The following is a 20,426-nucleotide window of genomic DNA, read 5'->3' as shown; positions in this document are numbered from 1 at the left end:
TCTAGCACTGAGATTCCCACATTCTGGGAAAACCTCAGTCCCAAGCAAAACTGGGATGGTTGGTTACCTTAATACACATACATATACACACTTTTTTCTTTTTAAACAAAATTGTGATCATTTTATACATATTGTTTTGCAATCTAATTTCTTCACTTAAAAATATGTATTTTCTCAAACTTCCCAAAAGATTCTTTTGTGATATCCTGTTTAATGGCTGCATTGAATTTCATTTTATGGTTGTATCCTCTCATTTAATCCGTTCCCTATTACTGGATATCCAGGTTTCCAGTTCTACTACTTTAAATTATCTTTGGGTCTAAAACCAGTAAAGGCTGGAAGAGAAGGGGGAATAGAAATCATACACAAAGTGCAGACCGTGGCCCTCAAGGACAGGCATAGTGTCCTTTAGTAATAATAGATTTACGATTCTCAGTCCCGGACCCCTTGCTGGTGTAGCTACACGACTCAGAAGACAGGTAACCTCTCTCTACTCCACCTAAAACCACACGCACAGTGATGCACTCCAACTTGACAAGACATTGTATCCCTACCTTTTTAATTCATTTACAATTGAAGCATGAACGTTCACTGCAATTTTGCCATCCAACTGTGTTTTTAGGTCCTGGCATTCAGTACGTAAAATTTCCAACTGCTCCTTGTTTTCAGTTATTTCTTTTTTTTGGCTCTGTGCTTTAGTCTCCAGAAGCATTAGTTGTTTAGTCAGTTTAGAAACTGAAAAACAAACGAGATGGATAAAGATTTGGTACAGAAGACTTAAGAAAACATGATTATTGATTACTAGGTAATACCAAGGAGAGCCAGCTTATAAATAATAATCTTGAAAAAATCTTTTGGAGATTTATAAATTAATACCAAAAACCTTGTACTTAGAAATTAGTGTCCTGGGATGCCTGGGTGGCCCAGTCCGTTAAGCATATGCCTTCAACTCAGGTCATGGTCCCAGGGTCCTGGGATTGAGTCCTGCATTGGGCTCTCTGCTCAGCGGGGAGCCCGCTTCTCCCGCTGCCTGCCACTCCCCCTGCTTGTGTTCTCTCTCTCTCTGACAAATATATAAATGAAATCTTTAAAAAAAAAAATTAAAAAAAATTACTGTCCCTATATTAAACATTTACTAAATATCGACTTTCTTACTGGGGCTCAATATGTTAATATCATTAATACATGATGTTAATTAAACAAGACAGGATTTTAGCCTTCAAGGAACGGACTTTCCAAAGGCTGAAGCCTTAAGTCACAAGACACAGATGTGCAGCATCATGATGTTGTTCCTAAAACTGTAAGATTTTCAAGTCTTTAAGGACATCAAATATGGTTCAACTTTCCTTTCATTCCTCATTATGTTTTAAAGTAAATCATAAATATTTTCACCCTGGGCAACACCCTATATGTAATGATAAGATACTTCCCAGACATCTATTGAAAGTAGCACTTAGAAGTATTAGAACATAAATTTTAAATCCTTCTACTCTATGAAAAGATTTAGATGATCAAAATGAATAGCTCCTTCTGGGAAATGGGGAAACAGGACAGGCAGCTGACTGGATCAAATCATACAGGCCTAAAGATTGGCCCCATTCTACCTGACCAGAACCAGCATCATACCTGTTTGTATCTGCAACATTTGAAGAAATTAAGCTCAGGAAATACAAAATTAATTTTCCCTGCCATCTCTGATTTTGAAAACAAAGGCAGGAGGCTTTGTTCCTCCTCCACCACCAAATAATACTGGAGTAAAAGCAAATACATCTGTGCCACATAGAGTCTAAGGGGAAGTCCTGTGAAGGAAACTCCTGTTGGATACTCTGATGTTTTATTTATTTATTTTTTATTTTAAACTTTTTTTTAGATTTTATTTATTTGAGAGAGAGAGAGACAGAGGGTGAAAGGGGGCAGGGGGCACAGTGGGGGTGGGGAGAGAGAGAATTTAAAGCAGACTCTGGGCTGAGCGCAGAGCCTGATGCAAAGCTCGACCCCACGACTGGAAGATCATGACCTGAGCTGATACCAAGAGTCAGACGCTCAACCAACTGAGCCCCCAGGCGCCCCCAGACACTCTCACTTTTACACACGAGCTGGCTCATGGAAACAAATGAAGAGCCAGCCCAGTGACTTCAGCAGTAGCGGGGGCTTTAGTGCCCAGGGTATTATGGGCAGTCATTAAATAATCAGGAGCAGAGGGGAAAACAGAAAGGAGGGGTTACACTTATATTCTGCCCTCCTGTGCTATATTATTCTTCACTGGAAAAGAAAAGTCAGTAAAGCAAAAGGAAGAAAATGCCACTACCTTCTGTGCTCATAAATCTGGGGTTTAACCAAAGTGGAAGAAATGACTCAATCTGGCCCACTTCAAAGCCCACGGCCACATGCTGTGAGGTTCCTAGGAGTGGGGAAAGACACATGGGGAGAGGGGGTGCTCACAGAAGGTATGGAAGGGAGACAGCCTGTCACAGCACCCACAGCTCTGAAGGAAGGGCAAGAGCACAAAGAAACTGTTCAGAGAGCGAATTCATTCTACTTATTTACTCACGTACAAAGTAACAAATATTCAGGAACCGAGCCTGGCGTTGTTTCAAATATTCACCTCACATGATTTTTTTCCACTTACGTGGCACTAGTCCCCCCACACCCAGTTCTGCTGACTCTAAAGGGGTCACTTACATCTGCCTTATAAGATATATGGAATAACTGGAAAGACACAGTGGAGTCTAAGAGAAAGCAATCAATGTGCTTTGGGTCATGACTGGATATGTTATAACATAAACAGCTGCCTTTCAGTAAAGAGGAACACATTCTAGAAAACGTGATTTCCTCCATTTGTAATTTGAAGGGGGTCCCTACTAGGAGCAGGGTGGGGGGCGGGGGCACCAGTGTCAAATGAGACTGGAAAGATAGCTCACCTTCCTGGAGACGCTCCTTGTGGGTGTCCTTGACTTTTCTCTGCTGAATCTCCAGCTGCTCTATCAACAACTTGTTTTCCTCTAAAACCAGTTCTGCCTGAGTCTGAAGCTGATGCCTACAATTGATTTACAAAATTAAATACTGCCACTCAGGTACTGAATGATTACAGAGACAGTCCGGAGTCTAAAAGAGAGCAATTGATGCGTTGTAGGTCATGAATATCTGGACAAGTTTTAATGCTATACACGTCACTCACACAGTTAATCCTACCATTCGCATTAAATGGGGGGGGGGAGGAGGAAAGCGATAACATTCGCATTATGAACTGCTTTAATAACTTTTTAAAATGTAACACTGCGAACATATACAAAAGCAGAGAAGAATCGGATAATAGACTTTCACGTACACAACACAACACCCAGCGTGAACAATTGCCAAATGGTCAATCTTCTTTCATGTATAAACCTCCAATCCTGACACCCACTGGACTATTCTGAAGCCAGGAGGAAATCAGAAGAATTTAGAAAGTTCCCGTTTTAACTGAGAAGTACTCCCTTATAATCAATAGCATATTTGCCACCAAACAATGACTTTGTGAAGAGCCCCTGGCTGATTTCTTAAACCATACTAAGAGGGTGCGAAGTCAATCCCAGCCCAGCTCAACCTTCATGATCAAAAATTCCAATTAGAATGAGCTAAAGGGGCCTTTAGAAATCTGGTTAAATGCTAACCATTCAAAGCAAATGGTAAACCAGTGAATTATCACAATTTTTCACTTTGAACTCAAAAAATGAGGTGGAGGAAGGAGGTAAAAAGATGAAAGGAGTTGGCTATAGCAATGACGTCACTCCAACAGCAGCTGCCCACAGGCTCCTGGGCCCTAGCTGCTGACACCGCACCCAGGATGGGGAGGGAGCTACCCTGCTGTGTGGAGCGGGGAGCCTCCCACCCCCCAACCTGGGCTGGACTGCCCTAGTCCCCTCATTTCCACCTCGGCAGACTAGCTGCACTTCTTCCTGTTTACACTTTGGACTTTTGTTTTTTTTAAGATTTTATTTATTTATTTGACAGCGAGACAGAGAGAGAGAGAGAGAGAGAGAGAGAGAGAGAGAGAGAGAGAGAAACACACACCAGCAGGGGGGAGGGGCAGAGGGAAAGGGAGAGAAGCAGACTCCCCAGTTGAGCTGGAAGCCTGATGCGCTGGCTAGATCCCAGGATCATGACTTGAGCCAAAGGCAGATGCTTTTTTTTTTTTTTTAAAGATTTTATTTATTTATTTGAGAGAGAATGAGAGATAGAGAGCACGAGAGGGAAGAGGGTCAGAGGGAGAAGCAGACTCCCTGCTGGGCAGGGAGCCCGATGTGGGACTCGATCCCGGGACTCCAGGATCATGACCTGAGCCGAAGGCAGTCGCTCAACCGACTGAGCCACCCAGATGCCCCTACACTTTGGACTTTCTTAGGACTTCCTTTCTTCCTCCCTCCCTTCCTTCTTCCTTCTTTCCCTACTTCCTTCCTTCCCCTCCCACCATTCCTTCAACCTTTTCTTTCTTTTTTAAATGAAAGTGATTCTCCTATTTCTTAAAAAAAAAAAAAAAGTTAAAGCCTCACCCGTTAAGCATGAGGTATCTCAGTTGGTCAGAGGAAGTCAGGAAAAGAAATGCAGAGTTTAGTTGCAGCCCAGAAGTTCAAGGAGAAATTACATGAAACTGAGGGGACAGCTGTGACTGAAGTGTGAAGCTGGTGTGCCCTAGTGTCTGGGCACCCACACCTATGCAGGAACAGGGGGCAGAAGCCTTGGAGGCTGGGGGAGGGCAGGAGTGCCGGGGCCTCAGGGGTGGCCGGAGGTCTGCCTCCAGGACCACCCGCCCCACCCCAGGGAGGGCAGTGAGTTCAGAGAAAGGGGGGAGGTCAGCTGGGTGGGGGTGCTCTGGAAGCACCACATAGACCTAATGGTTCCCCACCCACAGCTCGGGCCACCACACTAGAGCAGGGTGCCAAGTGCAAACCCAAATAAGCAGGATCGGGGAACACTGTGCACATGTGGATTTGAAAGTGAGGTCTTTTGTTTATTTATTTATTTTGATTTTATAGAGACGTAAACGGGTTTGACTGGCATTTATATACAAGGTTAGAGGAAGGATCTGAGATCTCCGTTTTCTGGATGGCTCTTGGAAGCAGTCTAACTGATCCGCGTTCCAGGGTTCGATGGGAAGCATGCTAGGAGCCCCGACAGAAGAAAATCCAAGTTCAACAGGGGAAGCCACAGTGCACTAAGATCCAGTAACTGCCCAGGCCAATCCCAACTGTACAGCAGTGACCATCACATCAGGGAGAACCCACTTAATGGTAGGAGTGCTGTTGACTCCTATTCTAAATTCCTGGACATCACACACGGAAAACATTTTAATTTTGTTCAGTGATGTTAAGACATGTTAAAAGTTACTAAATATAACATAGCTGCCCAAGGAGAAAAAGATCGATCTGAATAGTTTGTGCCTGGATCTTGCCTTTTGACTAGGACATTTACTTGCTCATGTTCATTGACTAGCCGTCTGTTACCGCTGTGCTGATGAACAGGACCCGGCCCTGCCCTTGCGAAGCTCATCAAGGAGGACAGGTGAGACGGATGTGGCGATGCCCGGGAGGCACAGCATGGCAGGTACCAGGACAGGGCGTGGGCCTAGGGCTGCGTCGGAAGCTGAGACAAGGCAGCAAGGAACTCTGCCTTCAGGGAGAGCTACTGACCAGCACCATTCGATCAGCGCCAGGTGAGCAGGGCCTGACGGATGGGGAAGAGTGCAGAAGGGGCATTCTGGGGCGAGGCAGCAGCACCAGCAGCAGGAAGGAGTGAGGCCGCACTCAGCTATCAAACACTGGAGGCCGCAGAAAGGGCAGGGCAGACGGGGGCTAGTTGTACAGGACCCCCTCCTGAGCTTCCTGGTCTAACGCCCTGGGAACAATCACAGGGGAGCAAAAAGGCTGTGGCTCAACAGGTTTGGGATGAGAAAACTGCCCTAGAGAAATACAACCTCAGAACATAAAAATTGGGAGCGTACGTAGATGGATTTCAGGTTTAAAAACCTACTTAGAATTTTAAACGTATTCTTTAAAATTCAAGTTTAGAATAGTTTACTACATTGTCACTGTACCTTGTTAATTTCTTTACTACGTTGTCATTGTACCTTGTTAATTTCTTAGAAACTCTCCCTGAAAATATTTTCGTTAAAGAAAATGTATTTGATGATTTCATAAAGTTTATTCCTATCATTGTCTTTTCTTTTGAGTTAGCAAAATACCAGAAACCCAACACCACTTGCCATTCCTCCCTGGTAACAGGACTACTCTTGGTTAACTCTCGGTGCAATTCTTCATTTTCTTTCACCACTTCCTGGACTCGCATCCTGAACACCCGCATTTCCTCCTGAAATAAAACGGAGGTGAATTGTAACACACACATACAGACGAGGTGCCATCCCTTACCTCTAGCGCTGCCGCTGCGCCTCAAGTCAAAGGTCAGCAGCTTTCTAGCCTAGTCTCACAGGAACAGCAGGTACCGGCGCCAGGTGCCTGCCCTCAAGGAGCTCCTGGGCTGCTGGGAAACCAGGAGACAACCATGATGCTGAGTACAAGGGACAGAGAGCCTCAGGTTTGAAATGCTCAATTCCTGATTTGGTAACACTTTTCTGTAAGTGCCAAATACTTAAGATAGGAAAGAAAAGATAAAGGCAGGTCAAAAAGAAAAGCAGAGATGCCTATGAACACTGCAATTTTTCCTCTGTTTAAAGACTTTGGAGGATAAATTGGAGCTTCTTAGAGAAATGTAAGAACTTTTCGTCCTAATTAAAGCCCACTTGGGAGTGGAAGGGGTCAGTGTGGGTAGGGCTTGGAGTCTCCTGATTTTGCCCGCTTGTGATCACCAGAAGCCTCTCCTACGTGAAGCCACCAGTCTGGACAGCTCCTTCGGCACCAGCAGGACTGAGGAAGCCTCGGGGTCTGCTTTCCCTCCTAAACAGTGTGTTTGTGGCACTCCTGCTGGGCCTCCTTCCTCCCTGATTTTCTTAGCCAGCCCTCAGTGGGCTTCCGTGACATGTTCTGGTCTTCCGCGAGAACCTTAGCTGCCAATGTTTATTCTCGGATGCTTCTAAATATTCTTCTCCCAGCTCTTAGGCATTTATGCTTATACCCGTTTAGCTTAACAATGCCAAGGAACTTCTCTTTTACCTTTCTGCTGGGACACACTCCCCAGTGGCTGACAGCTCTTTTACAGAACAGGGCTCAGGCAAACTAAAGCCCGCAGGCCAGCTGCTTGTTTTGTAAATAAAGTTTTATTGCAACATAGCCACGCCCATTCATTTGCACTTTGTCTATGGCTGCTTTCTTGATACCACCACGGAGCTGAGGTTTTGCAAAGAGGCCCAGTGGCCTACAAAGCCTAAAATATTTACTAAATGCCATTTACAAAAAACGTTTCCTGAACCCTGTTTTAGAAGGAGCACCAAATTAATTTGTTAATTACTTGGCTTGATAGCTAATTAATTAGTGTAAGATTAATTCACTCTCTTACAAAGTTAAGTGTCCAACAAAAAATCTAGAAGGAAAGGTTCAAAACTGCATCATGTGGACCATGTGCGTGGGATAGTGTAACAAAGGCAGGCTGTGGGACTTAACAGACCCTTCCAGCCAGACAGCCCAGGAAACCCAAACTGTTCTCTCTGGATCCTTCCGAGTCCAGAGATCTCTGGCCACTTACATGAGCAGTAGGGAAAGGATGGGACATATCTATCACACCCATGTAGCCTTGTCCACCTGTGTAATGACAGTGAGCTCTGCTGCCAGAGGCCATTCCCATGAAACAGAGGTGAACAAGGCAGAATCAACAAAAACCTGGCGCCCTCACCACTACCAACAGAACTGGACTTCCTGGGGTCAGCTCTTCAGAGAATTATGAAGCATTCAAGTCTGCCTAAAACATCACTGCTTACTACCTTGCCGTGCCTGCCTGATTGTCCCTTCTACAGTAGAGTTTGCAGCTGCAGAGCATCAGGAAAGAAGCGTCCCCCGTTGCTGTCCTGTCTGTACCCCAGGAGCCCAGCCCACACGGGGCTGCCTGCCTGGGAAATCTGGGCTTCCGATGCAGCACCAGCCCATCCCTGCACACCTCTCCCACTGATCCCAATGCACGCTTTCTGTTCCACTGATCCCTCCCTCCCGGCCTCCTTCCTTCTTTCTCTCCTTTCTTCTCTCCCACCCACCTCTACCACTGTGCTCTTTCTTTCCTCCCTCCCTCCCTCCCTCCCTTCCCTCCTCCCTTCCTCCCTTCCTTCCCTCTCTCCCCTCCTCCCTTCCTTCCCTCCCTCCAACATTTGAGTACATATTAGATGTTGGGCACATCTACTTTAAACCTATCTTTAAAATGTTTCTTTAAAGTTTTAAACAGTCTTATTTTTTATAAACCTTGTCCTGAGATGTCTGCCAGCTTACCTGAAGGGTGGCATTGAGCTCATCCTTCTCTTTCATTCGGTCTTCATAGGCCAGTAACAAGGGTGACAGGTACTTTATATCCAACTGAACATAATGGAATAAAGAAGGTTAACTTAGGTCTTACATCTGAATACAATCAGCACATTTTTCAAAAGCTAAGAAAATTTACTTCATTTGGAATGGTTTTTAATAAGTATTTCATTATAGCCCAGAAAATATGGGCCTGAAATTAAGTAACTTTTACTTACCAACCAGGGTGGTGTCGGGCCCTTTGATGGGAGGCCAACAATATTTAAAGTCTAAGAAAAAAACACAAGTGAAGGCAAATTAAACAATGCTTCTTCTGAAAGTTCAGGCCTTAGATATTACTTTTTTAATGAAGTTTTTAATTTTAACTCCAGTGTAGTTAACACAGTATTATATTAGTTTCAGGGGTACAATACAGTGATTCAACAATTCTATACATTACTCAGTGCTTAATCCCCTTCACCTGTTTCACCCATCCCCCACTCCTCTGGGAACCACCAGTTTGTTCTCTATAGTTAAGAGTCTGTTTTTTGGGTTGTCTCTCTCTCTCTCTCTTTTTGCCCTTTGCTTGTTTGTTTTGTTTCTTAAATTCCACATATGAGTGAAATCATATGGTAATTGTCTTTCTCTGACTTATTTTGCTTAGCATTATTATACCTTCTAGCTCAATCCATGTTGTTGCAAATAAGCCTTAGATATGCATATATATATATACATATATATATAAATATAACCAATTTTTTCTGAAATGTTTGAGAGTAACTTGCAGACATAATGCCCTTCTTCCTCGAAATACTTCAGTGTATATTTCCTAAAAACATTCATTTACTCCACCACAGTAACATCATAAAAACCAGGAAATCAACACTGAAGCAATACTATAATCTAATCTAGACTATGTGAAAATTTTGCCTATTTTCCCACTAATGTCCTTTTCTGGTCAAAGATCCAATCCAGTATTATATGTTGCATTTAGTTGTCAAGTCTTTTCAGTCTTTTTAAATCTGGAACATATCTAGTTATTGTTTATTGAATGCTGAACTCTTGCAATGTTATATGTGGGAGGGTCTGGATTTTGTTGTCTTCCTTTAAAGAGTGTGGGCTTTTTTGTTTTTTTTCCTTCTTCTTTGTAGGCTCTTACATTGCTCATGGATCAACTTGAGAAGCTTTTGAGGCTCACTTTTTACCTGCTGAGGGTGGGTCTGTAAGTGACCTTTACTGAGAGGCTAGGTGAGCCAGCTACCAAGGCACGGTCCTTCTGGGCTCTTTCCTCAAGGTTGTGTGTTCCACAACTTCTCTACCTTGCTGTCAAGCCACAGGTCTCCCAGTGCTGATTGTTTGGCTCACGGCTCCCTGAACTTGTTTTCTGCCTGGCCCCAAGGAGTTTCATCCTCCTCTTTTGCTGAATACTAATCTGGTTTGGGTGCTCCACCCTGCCCTGTGAAGAGACTGTCTACAGACTGAAGGCAGAGGCAAACAACAGAAGGCTCCCCTATTTATCTTTCTCCTGCCCAAGGTCACCGTGCCGCCTGCCGTCTGTCAATAGTATTAATATGTGTTCTGTCTAGTTTTCGAGTCGTTTACAGTACCAGGGCCAACCTGGTAGCAGTTATATTCCATCAGGCCCAGAAGCAATGGCCCTGATGGAATAATTCTTCCTTCAAGAAAAACCTTGTAACACATTCACCTTAAAACCTCATCTCATCAGTCATTCAGCAAACAGTGAGAACTCTCTAAGTCATTATGGACGTGACAACACAATGGTTTGCCATGATTTTATGATCTAACAACAGGTAGAAGTCTTCTCACACAAATGAACATAATATACTACACACAAAAACATAGTACAGGATAGAATGTTCTAGCTGCCTTAAGAGCTGTACAAACAAAAGTCTGCGATGATTTGAGGGAGAGAGATCATATCTGACTGGAGTGACCAGGGAAGGCTGTCACGGAGAATGTGGCATTTGCACAGGGGCAGAATGGTGTGAGAAAGCAGTGGCCTGTCACTAGGCCTGCCTGTCTGTATCCTTTTTAAAGAGAACTGGCTCACCCACAGCCCTGCAGAAGGCCCTGGCCTAGGAAGCTTGTTTTGGATCATGTGACCCCAAGAACTTTAATTTTTTTGCTGTGGTTAAAAAAAACATTAAAGAAGTCAGTCACAAAAGACCCCATGTTGTACGATCTTATTGATGTGAAATGTTCAGAACAGGCAAATCCATAGAGACAGAAAGGAGCTTCGTGGTTGCAGGAGCCAATGCAGGGGGTGGGGGAAAATGGGGAGTGACTGCTAACAGGTAGGAAACTTCTTGTTGTGATGAACTTGTTTTACAACTGACTGTAATGATGGTTGCATGGTTCTGTGAAGACAGTAAAAATCACTGAACTGTGCACTTTAAATGGGTGAAGTGAATATGTGAGTTATATCTCAATGCTGTTATTTAAAAATTTAAACTTAAGTCCTACTTTAAAATCAGAAGCTCGTGAAGCTGCCCTGAATTCCCAGGAGCCACGTGGGAACAGATGTGCCCCTGGCTTCCCACCTTGATCCCAGCAGGGGCCAGTCAGCTGTGTATCCTGACATGTCAGATGCCCGCCCCCCCCCCGCCCCCATTCCTCACATGCACTACTCTCTAAGGGCAAGGACCTGACCTTCTGACTCCTCTTGTTATTCCTCACAGTGGTTGGCTCGGTGAGTTTATTGAACTGAATTCTGCAATACCTCTTCTAAAGTAAAAACTAGTCTGCTTTCTTCTCTCTTTATATATGCCTACATTGTGAAAGCATTCCCACCACCAAGCTAAGTACACACCCATCACCTCACATATTTACCTTTAAAAAAAAAAACAGAGAACATTTAAGTTCTACTCTCTTAGCAAATTTCAATTATACGATACAGCATGATCAACTATAATCATCACGTTTTACATTAATCCTCAGATCTTACTCATAACTGAAAGTGTGTACCCCAGCCTCTCCCTATTTCCTCCACCCCCCAGCCCATGGCAACCACCACTGTACTGTTTCTGTAAGTTTGACTTTTTTTTTTAAGATTCCACATATAAGTGATACTATTCAATATTTGTCTTTGTCTGGCTTATTGCCCTCCATGTTCATCTATGTTGTTGCAAACGACAGTACTACCTTTTCTTTTAGGCGGAGTAATAGTCCACTGTATGTATATACACCACATTACATATAGATCAATCACATTTTTATATATACATCACATTTTCTTTATCTATTCATCTGCTGGCAGACATGTGGGCTGTTTCCCTACCTTGGCTACTGTAAATAATGTTTCAACAAACATACAAGTACAAACATCCAAAGATAGTGATCTTGTTTCCTCTGGACATCTACCCAGAAGCGGAATTGCTCAATATATGGTAGTTCTGTTTCTAATTTCTTGAGGAACCTCCACACTGTCTTCCACAGGAGCTGCACCAGCTTGCATTCCCACCGACAGTGTGCGAGGGCTCCTTTTCTCCACACCCTCACCAACACTTGCTACCTCTTCTCTTTTTAGTAACAGACATGCTAACAGGTATGAGGTGACAGCTAATTATGATTTTAATTTGCATTTCCCTGCTGATTAATGATGTTGAGCACCTGTTGGTCATCTGTAGGTCTTCTTTGGAAAAATGGCTATTTAGGTCTGTTGCGCATTTTTAAATTGAGTTATTTATTTTTGTGCTATTGAGTTGTATGATTTCCTTGTATTTTCTGGATATTAATCCATTACTGGACATGTGGTTTGCAAATGTTTTCTCCCCTTCCATAGGCTGCCTCTTCATTTTGATGTTGGTTACCTTTGCTGAGAAGTTTGATGAGCCCCACTGGTTTATTTTTGCTTTCAGTGCCATTGCTTTTGGGGTCAAATCCAAAAAATCACCATCAAGACTGATGTCAAGCAGCGCCTGGGTGGCTCTGTCGGTTAAGTGTCTGCCTTTGGTTCAGGTCATGGTCCCAGTGTCCTGGAATTGAGCCCCATGTTGGGCTCCCTGCTGAGCAGGGAGTCTGCTCCTCCTTCTGCCTCTGCCACCCACCAAACTGGTGCTCACTCTCTCTCTCTCTCTCTCTCTCAAAAAAAAAGACATGTCAAGGAGTTTTATGATTTCGGGTCTTATACTCAAGTCCTTAATTCATTTCCAGTTGATTTTGGGGTGCAGTTTAAGATAGGGGTCCAGTTTCATTCTTTCGCATGTGGACATCCAGTTTTTCCATCATTTATTGAAGAGACTGTCTTTTCCTCATACTATATTCTTGGCTCCTTTGTCAAAAATAAATTCAGCATATATGCATGGGTTTATTTCTAGACCCTAAATTCTGTTCCATTGGTCTGTTTGTTTTTATGCCAATATCATGCTGTTTTTGCTTACTATGGCTTTGTAATAGCTTAAAATCAGGAAGTGTGAGGTCTCCAGCTTTGTTCTTCTTTCTCAAGATTGCTTTGGCTATTCAGGGTCTTTTGTGATTCCATACAAATTTTAGGATTGTTTTATCTACTTCTGTGAAAAATGCCATTGGGATTTTGAAAGGATTGCATTGAATATGTAGATTACATTGAGCAGTATGGACATTTTAATAATATTCTTTCTGATCTATGAGCACAGAAAATCTTTCCATTTATTTGTGTCTTCTTCAATTTCTTTCATCAGTGTTTTATGGTTTTTTATTTTATTTTATTTTTTTGGTGTACAGATCTTTTACCTCTTTGTGATTTATTCCAAAGTATTTTATTCTCTTTGATGCTATTATAAATGAGATTTTTTTTTCTTAATTTCTTTTTCCTATAGTTTGTTGTTAGTGTCTAGAAACAAAACTGATTTTTGTATATTGATTTTCTATCCTGAAAATTTGCTGGATTAATTTATTAGTTCTCTTGTTTTCTTATCATTAACTTGCCTCTTCGTTTTAGCTTAGAGAAGTCCCTTTAAGGCCAGTTTAGTGGTGATGAACTCCTTCAGCTTATGCTTGTCTGGAAAACTTTCTGTCCTTCATTTTGGAAGGACAGCTTTGTCAGGTAGAGTATTCTTGGTTGGCAGTTTTTTTGTTTTTGTTTTTAGCACTTTGAATATACCAGCTACTCCCTTCCGGCCTGTAAAATTTCTGCTGAAAAATCTGCTGATAGTCCTATGGGAGTTCCTTTGTGTGTAATAAGTTGTTTTCCTCTTGCTGCTTTTAAGATTGTTTCCTTGTCTTTAACTTTTGACAATTATTAAATTATATGTTATTAAATTATAATGTGTTTTGATGTGGGTGTCTCTGGGTTCTTCTTATTTGGAACTCTCTGAACTTCCTAGATCTGGATGTCTGTTTCTTTCCCCAGGTAAGAGAAATTTGTAGCCCTTACTTCTTAAGCTTTTTGCCCCTTTCTCAATCTACTCCTTTTGGGACCCCTGTAATCCACTTGATAGTGGCCCATCACTCTTTTTCAGTTTCTTTTTGCTTCTCTGAGCAGAATTCCACTGCCCTGTCTTCAATTCATGGATTCTTTCTTCCACTTGCTCTAGTTTGTGGTTGAACCCCTCTGTTGAATTTTTCGGTTCAGGCAGTATAGTCTTTAGCTCTATGATTTCTGTTTGGTACTTTTTAGTTTTTCTATCTCTTTGTTGAAATTCTCACTTGGTTCATGCTCTCCTGACCTCGGTGAGCATCTTTATGACTGTTATTTTGAACTCTCTATTGAGTAAATCACTTATCTGTACTTCATTAAAATCAGTTTCTGATCTTTTTGTTTGGAACACACTCCCTTTTTCCTGCCTTTTCCTTGACTTTCTGTGTTGGTGCATTAGGAAAAACAGCCCACCTCTTCCAGTTTTGACAGACTGGTCTCCTTAAGAGATGAATGAGCCTCATCAATCAGCCCGGCCTGGGCTCCTGGTTGCCTCTCAAACATCTGTGATTGTCTAAGCTACTGTCTTCATTCTTAGTGGCTCCCAGTGTGTACCAGAGTGTACCAGAGGGTACACTCTGTGAGGGTGTACCAGAACTCATTACTTTCCCAAAAGGGAAGAGTGTCTTCAGCTCCTAGATGCAGGCTGATTGGAAACCAGACCTCAGGCAGCAGCTGGGAAAGTATGCGGTCAAACCCCTTCCACGGAAAAACTTGGACATGGGTGTTTCTGCCTGCTCCCCTATGCTGAACCCAGTGTGGGGCCACAGAGGGGTGCTCCCACGCCAGTTGCAAAACTGCTTCTTTGTCTGCTAGTCCTGGGAATCATGAACTGAAGTCCCACTGGCTATGAGAGCTAGGTGATTTGGGGGGCCTGTGAAAACGAGTCTGCTTTCTTTCCAAAGTAGGTACACCAAAAAACAACAGCTATACCCTTGAGGAACAGGACTAAGAATGGAGCCGCTGACATGGACTTTTACTCCTTAACTTTATATACTTCTGTATTGTTCCCAGGTTTTGTTTGTTTTGGTTTTTTTTGTTTGTTTGTTTTACAAAGAGTCTTTATTGCTTTTGAGAAAGGGGGAAGGGAAGGAAGAGATGAAAGGAGGACAAAGAAAGGTCCCCAGAAAGACTGTTTTGGATGTGCTTTTTTTTATGCCAAATAATAATAAATATGAACCCTTCAAGATTAGAAAGCAATTCAACAGTAAAGCCTCAAAAAATCAGAAAACTGACATTTTAAAATTGAAAACATTACCTCTTTCTTGGACAAATGCCTGAATTTTGTCTGATATCTACTCAATTCTACATTTAAACGATGGACAGTCATTTTTAACCCGTCATTTTCATCCACCAGTTCTTGAGCTTGTTTTCTTAGATAAAGTAGCTCAGAGGCAGCAGTTACTGGAAAAAAAAAATTAGTATTAGAAGAACTTACACCAAATTGATCAAGATTTTATATAAATTGCCAATCATCTGATCTTTTTTCCCTTTTGGGCTCATAGAGCCAGTGGAGGACAGATGTATAGATATTAATGAATAAAAGTTACTAAGTTTTTTTTAACGCTGAATAGTCAACAGTGTTTTGGAAATTTGTGCATGTACAATTAAAATAAAATGAGGGGTGCCTGGGTGGCTCAGTTGTTAAGCGTCTGCCTTTGGCTCAGGTCATGATCCCAGGAACTTGGGATCGAGCCCTGCATTGGGCTCCCTGCTCCGTGGGAAGCCTGCTTCTCCCTCTCTCACTTCCCCTGCTTGTGTTCCCTCCCCTGCTGTGTCTCTTTCTGTCAAATAAACAAATAAAATCTTAAAAAATAATAATAATAAAATAAAGTAAAATGAAAATTTTAGATTGGAAAGAAAGAGTCATTGTCTCAGATGATATACAGTGTGTGCCTTGAAAGCCATATAAGATAAATGGAAAATTTATTAGAACTAAGAACTTTCCCATAGAATAATAATGTCCTATTAGGAAACATAACAGAAAATAGATTCCAAAAAGTAATAGCACAAATAATATAAAGTTGCAGAAATAAATGTGCCTAAGACAAGAAACACAGAGTCTGAAGAAGACTACAACGCTTTTCTTAAGACCATAATATTATAAATAGATCAATGTATAGAGAAAACATTAGTGAATATTTACATAACCTTAGAGTTAAAAAGGACTTGAAAGGGCTAAGTCATAACAGAAAAATATCCTATATTTAGCTGAGTTATCAACAAACAGAGAAACCATTACATACATGAAAAAGGGCCAAAATCACTAACATGTAAAGAGTTCCTATAAATCAATAAGAAAAAAAATCAAGGTATATCAATTTATTTATTTATTTATTTTTAAAAAGGACTGCTTTTTTTTTTTTTTTAAGATTTTATTCACAGGGCTAAGTGCCTTCGGCTCAGGTCATAATCCCAGGGGTCATGGGATTGGGCCCCACATTGGGCTCCCTGCTCGGCAGGGAGCTTGCTTCTCCCTCTCCTTCTACTGCTCCCCCTGCTTGTGCTCTCTTGCTCTGTCAAATAAATAAACTAAATCTTAAAAAATAAAGATTTAATTCATTTATTTGTCAGAGAGACAAGAGAAAGAGAAAGGGAGAGAGAAAGAGCACAAGCAGGGAGGGTGGCAGGCAGAGGGAGAAGCAGGCTCTGCGCTGAGCAAGGAACCTGATGCGGGACTTAATTCCAGGACCCTGGGATCATGACCTGAGCCAAAGGCAGATGCCTAAGCAACTGAGCCACCCAGGCGTCTCAGTATCTCAATTAAAATGGGAAAATTTATGAAAGAGAAAGAAAATGACCTGCAAAGCTATGGAAAAAAAAATACTCAAGATCATCAATAGTAAAATAAATACAAATGAAATTAAAATGGGATTTCCTCCCTGACCTTTTTGCTTGTCAAATTAGTAAGGAAAATGAAATCCTTATCACTGCTAAGTATGTGGAGAAAGCAGCATTTTTTAAAAGATTTATTTATTTATTTGAGAGAGAGAGAGAGAGAGAGAGTGTGTGCGTGTGTGGGAGTGGGGATGGGGGATAGGGCAGAGGGAGAGAGGCTCCACGCAGAGTGCAGAGCCCAACGCGGGGCTTGATCTCAAGAAGAGGCACTTTTATATGCTGTTCATGGGAATAAAAAACTGATATGAAATGTATGTAAGATACTATGCTTAGCATAAAGAACCAAAAGTATTGGAATTTCTTTGGCATAATAATGATATAGCAGATAAAATCAAATTTTAACAAGGATATTAATGAAAGAACCTTAAATATTATAATGCAATATCAACAACAACATAAGCAAATATTACAACATAAAATACTAGCTTTCAAATAAATAAGAAAATTAGTGAATTCTTGTTTATTCCTTTAATAAAAGAACTGTGTAGTTATCCCCACCTTCCTGAGGGGAGGCTTTCTCAGCCTCTTTCAACTTTCGGTTTTCTTTTTCCGTTCTTTTCAGTTTTAATTGTAGTTCTTTCATTGCTTGTTTTATTAGGTTAAGTTCAAGAGTAAGGGTTTGATTTGCATTGCTTAGAAGCAAATTTTCTTCTTTTAATTCCTCGAACTTTTCTTTGGTTATTTCTATACATCTTTGCCGTGTTCTACCAGTTATATCTGGAAAGGTACAGAGAAAAAGTTTTTAAATTTTAATTTTTACAATTTTACATCAAATTTACAAAAGACTTTATTAAAAAAAAAAAAGAAACAACCACCCGAGTCACTTCTTCATGTCAGGCCTTGTGCTAGGTCCTTCAGTCCCTGCAAGGAGAACGACCAGGTCGGGACAGAGCGGCTGATCTGCAGAGGCCACGGTAAGCCACAGGGAAAGAGGTGGGAGAGGGAGAGGTGGGAGAGGCAGGAGCCCAGCGAGGCCCTTGCATATCATAATACGGAAAGCGGAGGTTCTGTCCTGCAGGCCACCAGAAGCCAGGAAAGGCTTTTAAGCAGAGGTGTGAAAAGGAAGTTCCTACTTTCAGATGAGCCCCTGTGGCTAGCAGTGAAGAAAGTGACCGGGAGCAAAGCCCAGCCCAGAGGCAAGGAAGCCAGTCTGAAGGCCCCCAGAGCAGGGGCAGAGAGGAAGGGACAGATAAAGGACTCAGGGGCTCAACCCGGACAGGGCTCAGCAGCTGACTGGGTGTGGGCAGTGAGGGAGGGGCAAATCAAGGAGGCCTACAGCCACCTGTGGTCTGGAAGATGCTTAGCCCGACAAGGAACACAAATGCAGCAGGGAAGGTGAGCTCAGTTTAGGACACGGGCCATGCTCTGAAGGCAGCCTCAGCTGGAGACACCGAGCAGCTGTGGGCATCAGGGAGAGGAGACGCCAGAGGTCACAAAGGATTTTAAGAAGGAATTTTAGCAAGAGAGATTGGAAGAGAACAGAGAACGATATTCCATGGAGAGATATGCTGATAGAGGTCAAAGGAGGTAAGGACCACAATGGGCTCCCAAGCCAGGGCATGCCTCCAAATGAAGGTGGAGGCAGAAGCAGAGCTTCTGGGGGGCAGACCAGGGTGGGAGGACTGGTGGCTCCAGACAGTGGATTGGCCCACAATGCAGGGGGGCAGGCAAGGGCTAGCGGTAGGACCGGTAGCTCCGGAGAGCCTCCCCGACCCCTGATACATCCTATCCAATCCCTAGGACATGAAAGGGTAGTTCTAAGAAATGAGTAAGTCCACAGCTCCACTGAAAACAAGAGGGGAACTCAGAGGCGTCCCAGAAAGAAAACGTTTGAGACTGGATTGACGATGGGAGCTATGGCCTAAAATGTGCCAGGAGAGGTCAGCTAGAAAAGTGCCGGAGTGCTTCCTGGCCTGGGCCTGGCCCTGGCATGTGATGGGGATACAAAGTGGCCCCCATTTGCAGACACTGGCCTCCCAGTGTCTGAGCACATCCCGTGGGGACATCCATCCACCATTCACTGTCTGAACGTTTAGACCCTCTCTTTTAGAGCAAACATGGAAGTTCAACAGGTGCCCCCTTTTCCCAATTTCAGTAACGGGACAGAAGCAACAGCCTTTACAGGGGAAAAAAAAAGTGACCTTTATTTTAGACAAGATGATTCTGGGCATTCTCCAAAATTATAAGTTTTTCATCATAATTAAATTCAAAAGGCAAATACCTGGGGAGGGTGGAGGCTTTTCACATAATGGTGGTTTTTCATCCTAGGGAAGAAAAAACATGAGTAATGAATTAAGAGTCTTAGCATCTTCTAAAACGGCATTGGCATGAGCAGCTGGGTCATCGTATATCAAATATTTAAATACACTTTTTTCTCTTCACTTTGGCTCTTGTACTTCTTAGTCTGCTTTAGCTTTAGAAACTCTAATATCCATTGTTTCTTTTAACTGAAACTTAAACTTTAAGGGTCTTGCCCTTGTGGTGGCTTCTCTGAGGCACTAAAAGGAAGTCCTGTTCAGGCTTTCTTCCTGATTTTTTGCCTGTGAGTTCAGCCACTGTGTTTTCACACGTAGGTCTCACGAGGTACAGGCCGTTCACGTTTGGAAGCATGAGACAGGACTGCAGGTGCTGAGCAGAGATGCACAAAGCAAACTCTAACCGGGCTTTTCTTCCTTGGGATAGGCAAAAAGACCCCATATGCTGTAGAGAAGCACATCACTAAGTCAGGTTGAGAAAAGAATATGATCTTTCTTTTCAACCCAAAAGTTAGAGGAAAGGGAAGGCTTTGAACTTTTGTTCATTTTTCCGTTATACATCGTTCATTTTCCATTACATATCGGTCTGATATTAAGTTTCTAATTTCTGCTGAAAAAGTAAATAAGGTTATAAATGAACTCTACTGAGAAATCTTTAATTTTTAAATTCCTATGACATCGCAGGATTAAAACAAGTTAAAACTATTTCCATGTTTGCAAAAAAAGCAAAAAAACTATTTCCACATTTGCAAATTTGTTAGTCTATTCATTCTGCAAATTACACATGTGATTTCTAACCACTCAATGCATTACATTCATTTTTAAACTATGGAAAATCTGAGTTTCCTCATATTTCAGAAGTACATTATTTTTTTTTAGAGAGAGAGAGTGTGTGCACACACATGCAGGCGCATGTGCACACACACGTGTTTGGGGGGGTAGGAGCAGAGGGAGAGGGAGAGAATTTTAAGCAGACTCTGTGCTTAGTACAGAGCCCAATGCAGGGCTCAATCTCACAACCCTGAGATCATGACCTGAGCCAAAATCAAGAGTTGGATACTTAATCGACTGAGCCACTTAGGTGCCCCTCAAAAGTATTTTTTTTTAATTTTTCATTGTTATGTTAATCACCATATATTACATCATTAGTTTTTGATGCAGTGTTCCATGATTCATTGTTTGTTCATAACACCCAGTGCACCATGCAAAACGTGCCCTCCTCAATACCCATCACCAGGCTAACCCATCCCCCCACCCCCCTACCCTCTAGAACCCTCCGTTTGTTTTTCAGAGTCCATCATCTCTCATGGTTCGTCTCCCCCTCTGACATACTCCCCTTTTCTTCCTCTCCTGTTATCTTCTTCTTTTCCTTTTTTCTTAAAATATGTTGCGTTATTTGTTTCAGAAGTACAGATCTGTGATTCAACAGTCTTGCACAATTCA

General features: G+C 42.3%; 1 protein-coding gene across 7 annotated transcripts in view; it reads right to left on the bottom strand.

Moving 5' to 3' along the window:
• CEP89 (centrosomal protein 89) overlaps positions 1-20,426 on the bottom strand; it is a 74,549-nt gene that overhangs the window by 30,549 nt on the left and 23,574 nt on the right. For all 7 annotated transcript variants that reach the window (XM_073885097.1, XM_073885095.1, XM_073885094.1 and 4 more), the window contains 8 exons: positions 18,950-18,992; positions 17,227-17,445; positions 15,089-15,234; positions 8,654-8,704; positions 8,406-8,489; positions 6,235-6,345; positions 2,922-3,030; positions 555-735 (listed from right to left, as the gene is read on the bottom strand). In XM_073885097.1, the coding sequence (XP_073741198.1) occupies positions 555-735; positions 2,922-3,030; positions 6,235-6,345; positions 8,406-8,489; positions 8,654-8,704; positions 15,089-15,234; positions 17,227-17,445; positions 18,950-18,992 (944 nt within the window). The remainder of the gene's footprint in view (positions 1-554; positions 736-2,921; positions 3,031-6,234; positions 6,346-8,405; positions 8,490-8,653; positions 8,705-15,088; positions 15,235-17,226; positions 17,446-18,949; positions 18,993-20,426) is intronic.

Source organism: Callorhinus ursinus, unplaced genomic scaffold, assembly GCF_003265705.2.
Source record: "Callorhinus ursinus isolate GAN/ISIS: 27379988/994484 unplaced genomic scaffold, GSC_fseal_2.0 scaffold61, whole genome shotgun sequence".
Classification (NCBI taxonomy): domain Eukaryota; kingdom Metazoa; phylum Chordata; class Mammalia; order Carnivora; family Otariidae; genus Callorhinus; species Callorhinus ursinus.
The sequence above is the reverse complement of the archived record's forward strand: the minus strand, read 5'-3'. Positions and strand labels throughout refer to the sequence as shown.